This window comes from Zea mays, chromosome 1 (assembly GCF_902167145.1).
Source record: "Zea mays cultivar B73 chromosome 1, Zm-B73-REFERENCE-NAM-5.0, whole genome shotgun sequence".
Lineage (NCBI taxonomy): Eukaryota > Viridiplantae > Streptophyta > Magnoliopsida > Poales > Poaceae > Zea > Zea mays.
Window position 1 is genome coordinate 293,918,298 of NC_050096.1, and position 10,920 is coordinate 293,929,217.

At 43.8% G+C, this 10,920-nt stretch overlaps 1 protein-coding gene across 1 annotated transcript; it reads right to left on the reverse strand.

Annotated features, from left to right (window-relative positions):
- Positions 1 to 1,865: 1,865 nt before the first annotated feature.
- LOC100286065 (uncharacterized) lies at positions 1,866 to 2,939 on the reverse strand. Its single transcript, NM_001158953.1, is given in 3 exon segments — positions 1,866 to 2,173; positions 2,260 to 2,331; positions 2,477 to 2,939. Coding segments are annotated over 3 exon segments (549 nt in total). The 5' UTR covers positions 2,823 to 2,939; the 3' UTR covers positions 1,866 to 2,042.
- Between the last annotated feature and the right edge of the window lie 7,981 nt (positions 2,940 to 10,920).

Genomic DNA, 10,920 nt, shown 5'->3' on the forward strand with positions numbered 1-10,920 from the left:
TAGCAAGAGGTTTTCAAACAGTCTAGTTAATAGCCTAGCTAATAATTGGCTATATCTCTTCATTGATTTATTAGTTAGCCCAACCTAGCTAATAACTAGCTAAAGATATAGTTGTCTCTCCTTAACTTCATTAGAGAAAGTGTTATAGCATATGTAGATTTTGAAATGTGTGGTACTCATTAGAACTATATGCCAATTTCAAGTATCTATTTGTCTCAATAAATGGTAAAGAAGAACAAGGAAATGAACAGGTTCGGTGACATCATTACAATGGCTTTGTTCAACACGAGAGGATGACCAAGTTGGATATGATATTTATGTTTATAAATTATTTTATGACTTGAAATTTTTTGTGTGACTTTATTTTTTAGCAAAGTCAATTTAGTTTCGGCTTCAAAAAATATTTTCGTGTTGCACTAAAAATACATGGCAATAAAGAAATGGAAATCAGGGCTTCCAAGCAACTCTCAACTAATAGTCAGTTAACTAATAATTAGCCTAGCAACTTACTAACATGCTAACTATTAGCCCTAGTAGATTCAAACATGGCCTTAGATGGTTAACACACAACCCATCTTCATTACATGAGCTAAGGAGTTAAATATAGCTAAGAAATTAAATTACTCGATGAGATAAGGAGGTAGATGGTTGACACACAACCTATTTTTATTACAAGAGGTAAGGAGATAAGGAGTTAAATCACTCAATAAGGTGAGGAGTTAGATGGTTAACACACAACCGGTTTTTATTAAGGAGGCAAGGAGTTAGATGGTTAACACACACACCCCATCTTCATTGTAGAAGGTAAGGAGTTAGATGATTAACCCACAAGCCATCTTCGTTATAGGATCTAGATTGGCATTGTGTTGTTGACATTGTTGCACATAGGTAAGGAGTTAGATCATTCGACGAGGTAAAAAGTTAGATGGTTAACACATGTAAGGAGTCAGGTCACTCGATGAGATGATGTAAGGAGTTAGATGGTTAACTCATACGGTAAGGAGTTAGATCGCTCGATGAGGTAAGAGGAGTCATATTGTTTGATGAGATGACATAAGAGTTATAAGGTTAACACACAAATAAGGAGTTAAAATTATCGATATCATTGAATTGTTCACAAAAAATGCACCAGATTTAAACTGCACATACTAGCGCTGATGCTCTATGAGAATAGAATACATTTTCGGGTTGCATATATGAGTGTTGGATGATATACCACCGATGGACAACCGTGGTGTGCTCAAGAACAACTATGTTAGGACACCACATGCGTCATAACTAGGGTTATTTAACTAGGTTAACTAACAACGATCTTGAACAACGTCACATGTTTCCTCCTGAACTCCCAAATATCAGAGTCTGTTTGATTAGATTGTGTTTGGTTGGGTTGTGAATGCAAAAAAAATGTCGTAGACTGTGAGCTATAAAAAATATATGGGTTGTGAGTTGTAAAAAATAACCCGAAAGTCATGGAATTTGTTGTGGTTGTGCGAGTAACTGATGAGCGGACGCTGCCACTGTCGATTGGTGATGGAAAAGAATGAAGTAGATTTTTTCACTTTATCAGTGGCAAGCGGGTAATATTTATAATTTCACCCAAAAACCACTAAAAGTAGATCTAGACATGCTTTCAATTTTTCACTCCGAGAAAGTCGGTTTTGAGAAAAAAGTTGTTGACTAAAAAAATAGTTACAGTCAAGACATCTAAAAATAGTGATATGTTGGTCAATTTCGTATTTGAGCTTAACAAGGAACTAACAAAGGTTTTAAAATGGGCATATTTAGGGGTTAATGTCCATTCACGAGGGAGATTTTCCAGACAACGGAGTAGTGGACATCTTCTTAAAACGATTTGTACAAACAAGGAAAAAACGGTGTTCTTTATTGTGACAGCCAAATACAAGCAATAATACAAATGCGACGCCCAATTATCTATACTCGACAATGCTCAACCAATGCGGAACAGTGACACCACAAATCCTGAATGTCGAATGTCTGGATCCCCAACGCCGTGGGCAACAGAGCTAGAGGAGCCAAGATTGTCACGCGGCCGAGATGCCGTAGACAGTAACAGCCGCAAATGCCAGCACCAGGCTCACCGCCCCCCGGGTCGACGCGGCGCCGGACGTCAGGAACGGGGCCGTCGGCGTCGCCTTCGATCCAGTGCCGGTTCCTGCATCGGTTCGTGTCGTGTAAGAGAGAAGCCGTGGACAGCTGAACCGTATGATGATTGATGAGCACAGTTGTTCGTCGCCTTACCTGCGGTCGCTGGTACGCCAGCCGACGGCGTGGCCGGCGTCGCAGCGCCCGGAGCGCTGCCGCCGCCAGCAGCTGCCAAAGCAAGGAATGCGGTCAATTAGCACGCCTCAACAAAAAGGACTGTAGGAGTATGCAAGAATCACGTCGCTCGGCAGCCGGCACCACCAGCAGCAGCTCTGCACTGCACCGGTGGGGTCCTGTCGAGTGGAGCACTTACAGTTGCACTTGCTCGCCGGCGGGGTCTTGACGTTGCACGCCTGGGGGAGCTGGAGCGCGCGCGTCTTGTCGACGGTGACACCGCCGAGGGACGAGGAGTCGCCGCTGAGCGCGGCGCAGAGGCACTGCGGGTTGGTCTGCACGACGCTGGCGAGCTGCGAGCAGCACGAGGACGGCGGCGCCGACACGTTGCCGCTGATGTAGTTGAGGCACGGGTACAGGCTGATCAGCGTGGTCGTGCACCCGGACTGCGCCGACGCCGAGGCCACCAGCGCCGCCGCCACGGCGGCCGCCAGGAGCCACGCCACGCCCGACGCTCCTGCTCTTGCTGCTGCTGCCGCCGCCATTTCTCTCCACGCGTCGATCGTTAACGCGAGAGCCGAGAGGGCAGGCCTCCCCGAGGTCTCGGACAGGAAGCTGAACTGCCGGTTCGTGTTGTTTGGATTCGTGTGCTTGAGTTGTGTTCTTTGGATTTGTGTTGATGAGGTTTTTATAGGACTGGTTCGTTTGGGAAGTTGGATGGGTTAGTTAACTTTGGTGATCTGCCGCTTCCTAATCTGACTGGGAAATCATCTTTTTCTCTTCGACTGGTGCAGGAGTGGACGAGTGGTTACGAGATCGATAGTACTTAATTCGGGGAATCTGCTGAAAAATTGGTGCTCTGAATTTCAACCTGACGCTGGCCCTTGCCGTGTTAGGTGATGCAAGCAACTGTATAAGCAACAATTCTGGTCACTGTGAGCACGACGGTTGACCAGCACACCCGTTTCGAATTTTTTTCATCCTGGATACTACTACTTCCACTGAATATAGAAATAAATCATGATATTCATATTTGACTACTTTTGATTAAAATGATGAATGGTACTAATTATTTCTTTTAGGGCAGTTTAGCAATCTTATTTTTCTTAAAGATTTTTCATTTTCTTAAGAGAAAAATGAACTAATTTCTCTTGATAAAATAAAAATTTATTGAAAAAATAGGGTTGCTAAACTAGCCCTTAAAATATTAAATGATGCTACCAAACTCATAACCGGAAGAAATTTCTAATGATTATAATAACATTATAAAAAAAAGAGTCCGAGTTCAGTTTTGATTTCGAGACAGCATACGGTTGACAACTATACTCTTGTTTTGAAATAAACAGGATATTTATTAACTGCAAAACACCCCGATACAAAAAAGAAAGCTTCCACGTAAATATAAAAATATTCTTTTGATTTATGGACAACCAATTTGCATACGACGCAATAATATAGGCACGCATCTTAGCCATTCTATTGCATTTATAATCTTCGCATATAGGCGATTTAGAGTGTGTTTGGTTAAATGTTTATGGAGAAGGATGGAGGGAAAGACTATAGTTTTTATAATGTTTGGATGAGATTCACGTAGGAGCAAGATAAACTCCTGAGTAGTTTTTGGTGGCGGCGTGATCCAAAAAAAATTGAATGGACCATGTCGCCCCGTCTTATCCTACTTTGACATCAAACTAAACACGTTCTTAATCTTCAAAACATGAGTTCTGTTCATGTTACCCTTAATAAAACAGTTCCAGGTATAGTCGTGTAGTTGTACTTGTTAAACTGTGAATATGGAAACGTACAAATGTGCACTATTATTATGTGTTCCTTTGTTCTAAGGGGGCTGCTAAGCCGCCATCCATCCAGTAAACATTGACGCCTACCCATATTATGTTGTTGTTCAACTACCCTAATGGCTTTTACCAAATCGTTAGGCTATCTCCAGTTCTCCACCAGTTTTTCTATCTTATTCTCTACCTCATCTTCTATTTCAAATTTCACTTCGTGAACATTTCTATCTACACAAACAGTATTTTACACGACCATATGCAGGGCCGTGCCGGTAAAATTTGAGGCCCTGTACAAATTCTGAAATGAGGCCTCTTTTATTAGTCAAGGTTATTTATCGTCGGTGAACGAAACGTCATACTGCACGTATATAGGCTGTGCTCACGTCTCACAGTCATAAAATAGACGCATGAGTAAAGAATTAGAGACTAAGAACAACTCCAAAAGACTCTGTATTCTTTCTGTTGGTGACTTGTTCTCAAATGCTTCGAATTAAGAACAAGGCAACATAAAAAGTGTTACACATTAAAGTCCTTCGTCCTTCGAAACATTATGTCCCTTCGGGAAATAATGATTTAGGACGAAGGTCATCATAGACATACCTTCGGGAATATAATAAGTAATGCCGAAGGATTCATATAAAGCATGAAATATAAACATCAACATAAAATCATTTCTATTTTATTAACATGGAGAAATAGAAATGATTTTAAATTACAAATGTACCTTTGGTCCTGAGAGAAGGTAAAAAGTACAAGCGTGACGCAAAAGCCAATGCCAAGTCCGCGTGAACAGTACGGGAGTACTGTTCATCTATTTATAGACGCGGGACGCAGCCCACGTAAAATTACATCCATGTCCATTACATTTGTTAACGGCTTATGGAAATCTATCGAGGCCCCCGAAGTCTTTTCATCTTTAAGTCGGTTCCCCCTTCTGCCATCGCGCCGAAGCTTCCCTGCGCACAGCTTCGGCTACACTCGACCTTCGTCTGGTTCAGGCTTCGTCCTGGCCGTGCTCCATATTCATAATTCTGGATCCGAAAATACCTGTTCACATAATCCACTCGGAAAACATTGTCAAATCATGTTTTTGAGGACCTTCGGAGGACGAAGGCCCCCAACAGTAGCCCCTCGCAATATTAATTTGTAAATAATAAATTCAGATTGCGATATGGACGAAGGCCTTGAGCCGAAGGTCCGAAAAAACACCTTCCCTTTGCTAGAATAGCAACATCTACTGACAAGCGGGGCCTTTCAATTTTCAACGCCCTAGGCGTATAAATAAGATCACATCGCGAACTGATTTGGTACGCACACTTGCCTTCTGCTTCGGCCCACTAAAATTTTTAGCTCTTGTGCACTAAGATTTGCTGATCTTTTTGATTTTTAAGCTTCGGACTTAGAAACAGTTTTTGAGCGCTTCCGAAGATGCCTGAAGGTAAGAAGATCGCTGCTGAGACGAAGCTGAGTCTTGAGGAAGAAAAGAACTTGGGGTTCATTATGGCGATGGCGGAGACCAATACAGAGAAGATCACCAAGGAAATTCTTGAAGGTCTGTCCGAAGACACTGATGACAGCGACAGTTTTGATGTAGAAAGTGGCGGGGAAGAGGCCGAAGATCGACCGCGGCGACCAAGTCACGCGGTTTTTGGGAAAACCGCCATCAAACAGAGCCATATTGATAATATGAGGGGGCGATACTTTCGAGATATAACTATTGTGAGGGCTGACGCTGGAGAAAAGACTACCCCCACCCCCGAAGAAGATGAGGTCGTAATCTTCCGAAGCTTTCTCAAAGCTGGGCTTCGATTTCCCTTAAGCAACTTCGTTATTGAGGTACTGAAAACATTTCAAATCTTCTTGCATCAAATTACTCCTGAAGCCATTATAAGAATGGGGATATTTGTCTGGGCTGCAAGGAGCCAAGGTTTGGATCCAAACGCTAAAAGCTTCTGTAACATTCATGAGTTATTATACGAGACGAAGCCCTGGGGAAAGGAGCAATATCACAACAACTTTGGGTGCTACAGCTTCGGCGCGCGCTCCGGGTCAAGCTGCCTTGTGCCGACCTTTCGGAAGAGGTGGCCCGGAGCCTGGATGACGGAATGGTTTTATGTGAAGAATGACCTATCAGATCAAGAGAATGTGAAGAATATCATTATGCGACCAATCTGGCAACGCTTCGGTCTTCGAAGGCCGAAGGTTGAAATGGACGAAGCTGCCGAAGAATGCCAAAGGGCCTTCGGAGTAGTCTGCTCGTTTATTGGGACAAGGGACTTGGTCCAAGAACATATTGCCTTCAGGGTATGGCCACTTGCAGAAAAGTGGGAAATGCCGAAGAAAACCATCAAAGAGTCCGACGAAGGCGGACTAGTCAGATTAAAATACACATTCAAATATGGGGACAAATTTGTCGAACCTGACGACGACTGGTTGAAAAGCATTGAAATATTAAGTGACGAACTTCTTGGCGCATATTCGAAGGCTGAGAACACTGCGTTATCAGCAGCCTTCGGAGGCCGTAAAAAGAAGAGACTCAATCGGGTGTTTGATGCAATTGGGTTCTTTTACCCTGACTATCGTTATCCCACTCGAGGGCAGAAAAGAAAGAACACAACCTCTGCAGAAGAGGAAGCTGCAACTGCTCCTAGCGAGCCAGAATCAAAGAGAAAGAGGATAAAAGTCCTCACACACCGGCCACGCTATATTGAACCAGCTTCGGTGCCTGAGTTTACCGGAGAAGCTTCTTCGGCCACCGAAGCTGAACAGCCAACCTTGCTGCCAGAAACTGCAGAGATGGCCGAAGCGCCATCCACAGAAAAAATGGAAGAAGCGAAAAAACCGACTAAAGAAAAAACATTAGAAGTTTTGAGTCCTGCAGTAAATATTGAAACAGCAAAAAACCAAAAGGGGCCATCAGTGACCCCAAAAAGGAAAAGAATGGTAAATGTACTAGACGTCTTGGAGACAATTAAGTCTTCAAGCACAATTCCAAAAAAGAGTGTTGAAGTTGCTGAAGCTTCTACTGAAGCTTCGGCTCAACAAGCTGAAGCTGAAGCTGGGCCTTCAGAGCCCTACAAGGAGCAACCTTTTGAAGCCGAAGCAATAAAAATTCCAGAACCAGTATTAGTTGAAGAAACTGACACCGCCATCCCCGAAGCACCTGCCAGTATGCGTGATTACATGATACGACATGCTTCGGGGAAGAAGCTATCTGAAGAAGAAACTCATGAAGCCATCCATTATGCAAAGGAACTAAAATATCCGAAGGGGGCAGTAATATTCAATGGAACGAATGAAGATGACTTCTTATACTGCCTGCCTGACAACAAAGAGCTATCTGTCTGCCGAGAAATGGCCAGAAGTATTGGTTTCCCGAAGCTTGAATCTGGATTAAGCGCCATGACGAAAGAAGATCTCGCAGACAGTCTTGCGTACAACAGCCTGAAGGTATAGGAATTAAACACTTGAAAAACCCCCTTATTTTTACGCAACTCATTCCTTTTTTCTTATATGAATTCTTTTTCGTATAGGGCCTGATCCTAAGCAACGCACTAAGAGCCCAAAAGAGCGCCGAAGATGAAAGCTATGAAATTGTGTTTAATAATTTATGCTCCGAAGTTATCAGACTGAGAAACGAAGCTTTGGAAAAAGATAAAATTCTGCTTACACTGGTAGATAAAGTGAAAAAAGACGAAGCTGCTTCAAAGGCCCAGGCCGAAGCTCAAAAACGCGAGATTAAAGATCTTCAGAAACAGCTGGCTAGAGCTAAAGAGGAGCGCGCGCTTGAGGAAACGAATCGAGAACTTAGTGATTTTATGGTCAGCAAATTGGAATCAAGAGTTAAGGAGCTTCGCACATCTCAGGGGAAATGCTATGTCAAATCTGTAGAATGTGTGAATAAAATTAAATCCAGCTTCGCCAGCGTAGGCGCCTTTTCCAGCGAAGAGAATTTCTCTCGAGGCAATCCCGAAGGTCCGCTGGAATGGATTAGCCACGAAGCAGAGGCCTTCGAAGAGATTCTGAACAGTCGTGGCGACATATGCGCTTTTTCGGGCGCCAGAGGAATTGCCTCTGTCTTAGAGAAGAAAGGTTGCGGGCATGTAAAATTTTTAGCTCAATCCGAAGCTACCTTATCTTCCGAAGACGTCAAGGACTCCTCGGCCGAAGCAAGCGTGGTTGGTGGCAAATTTTTTTCTGATATCTGGAACGACGGCGGCCGAGGAATGGCGCAAGAGATCATCCAAAGGAGCGAAAAAGGCATTCATGACGCCAGAAAAGTGGTAGAAGCTGCCGAAAGGAGTACAGAGCCCGAAAGGCAATTAGGTACCAATTAGTCGCTCTTATTGTGTTGTAATTTTTATTCCAAACTTTGCTCAAGGTTTGTAAAAGTAATGAAGAAATGTTCTCTTCCCTCAGAAACTGCTGGATCAAATGTCGACGAAGAAATTAAACAAATGGCCGAAACTATCTTGGACAAGGTTGTTGACCAACTTCTGAATGAAGCCGCCGAAGCAGTATTGAGGGAAGATTAGATGCTATTTGGAAAAAACATTTAAAGTGTAATCTATGCAACACTTTGTACATTTGAATGTAATATACAAGTCTCTTTTCATTATTGAATTCTTTACGATGCATGAAACTTTAAATACATACCACTTTTGAGCCTTCGGCGAAAAAACACCTTCCCTTCTTTTCATGCGTCGTGAAGAAGACAGCCTTCGTTAAAATTATTCTGATGAATGACATCGATGCCTCGTGAAAACATTTTCCGAAGCTATTTTCCGAAGCTATGCAACTTTGATATTGATCTGATAAGGTTCGCCCATGTTTCGTGAAAATATTCCCCGAAACTGTATTCCGAAGCTATACAATTTCAATGTCACTTTTTCAAAGCATCCCTTCGAAGGTTGAGAGTATCCTCTTCTCTTGACAAATGCAATATGATGTATGATGCTTATGCCATGCAAAATGATGTGATGATGTTATGTTATGCATGTGACATTTGTTCCGAAGATACACACAAAATACATTCGTGAGCTCTGCATTCCCTTAGGAACGTCTTTGGAGCTTCTTCGTCTTTTACTTAGACGGTATCAGCGTTGACTTTTCGCTGTAAGCCTCCCTTAGGAGCTTCTTCGTCTTTTACTTAGACGGTATCAGCGTTGACTTTTCGCTGTAAGCCTCCCTTAGGAGCTTCTTCGTCTTTTACTTAGACGGTATCAGCGTTGACTTTTCGCTGTAAGCTCTGCATTCCTTTAGGAACGACTTCTGAGCAGAAAACTTACTCTGCGCTCCCTTTGGAACGGCTTTTTGTGACTTTATAAACTTACTCTGCGTTCCTTAGAACGACTTTCTGTTATTCCAAAGGATTTTTAATCCGAAGGTCCTCCTTGGTAACGGAAAAAGTTTTGGGCTTCAGTAACTTAAGCCTGTGAAGCAAATAAACTTTCCTCGTAGGAAACAACGAAATTATTACATGAAAACTATCAATGTTTTTTGCTTCAAAAAATAAAACTGAATAGAAAAACTGCTATCAAAGGTAGGATATGTCAATAAATGTGCTTCGACTCTGGCACAGTGCTGTTGACTGTGCGAGCTTCGGACTGTTCTCTGAAGTCCCTCTGATGTGGAGCGTATTGACTCCCTTCTGGCTGTTGACCTTGCTGCAATGGAGGTGGAGGCGGAAGCTGCTGCCAGGAAGCTTGAGGTTGACTTGCCGAAGCTACAGAAGCTGCAGGGTGGTTGTCTATGTATTGTGGGATATAAGGCGGATGATACGAAGCAGTATGCATGACCTGCTTCGGCTGAGCTTGTTGAGATGCAGCTTCGGCTATTTCCTTTTGCTTCTGGATTGTAACATGGCACGTCCTAGTGGTATGGCCCTTGCCTTCTCCACAGAACAAGCAAAACAGTCTCCTTGGCTGATCTCCGAATCTTCCGCCGAAGCCCCTGGCGCCTCTGCCTCTTGGAGCTGGTGGACGGAAGGAAGTTTGTTGTTGCCCTGAAGCCTGTGAGGAGCACTGCGGTCTGTTCTGCTGACTCCCCTTATCATCATTCTGAGTGTTGTGGATGGAACGGACATGCCTCGGGTAGTATCTTCCTCCGAAGCCCCTGGTCATTTCAGAAAATCTGAAGGCCTCCTCCCTTCTTTGGCGAAAGTCATTGTCAGCACGAATGTACTCATCCATCTTTTGGAGCAATTTCTCCAAGATCTGAGGAGGCTTCCGAGCAAAGTATTGAGCTGCAGGTCCAGGGCGAAGCCCCTTGATCATGGCTTCGATAACGATTTCATTGGGCACCGTTGGTGCCTGCGCCCTCAATCGTAAGAACCTTCGGACATACGCCTGAAGGTATTCTTCGTGATCCTGAATACACTGGAAGAGGGCTTGAGCTGTAACCGGCTTCGTTTGAAATCCTTGAAAGCTGGTCAGTAACATATCCTTCAGCTTCTGCCATGAAGTGATTGTTCCTGGCCGAAGGGAGGAATACCAGGTCTGAGCAACATTCCTGACGGCCATAACGAAAGACTTCGCCATGACTGCAGTGTTGCCCCCGTACGAAGACACTGTTGCTTCGTAGCTCATCAAGAATTGCTTCGGGTCGGAGTGGCCGTCAAACATGGGAAGCTGGGGTGGCTTATAGGATGGAGGCCAAGGTGTAGCCTGCAGCTCAGCAGACAGAGGAGAAGCATCATCGAAAACAAAATTTCCCTGATGGAAATTATCATACCAGTCATCTTCGTTGACGAAGCCCTCCTGATGAAGGTCTTTCTGATGAGGTCTTCTGTTCTGCTCATCGTGAGTGAGGTGGCGAACTTCCTCAAAGGCTTCGTCTATTTGCCTTTGCA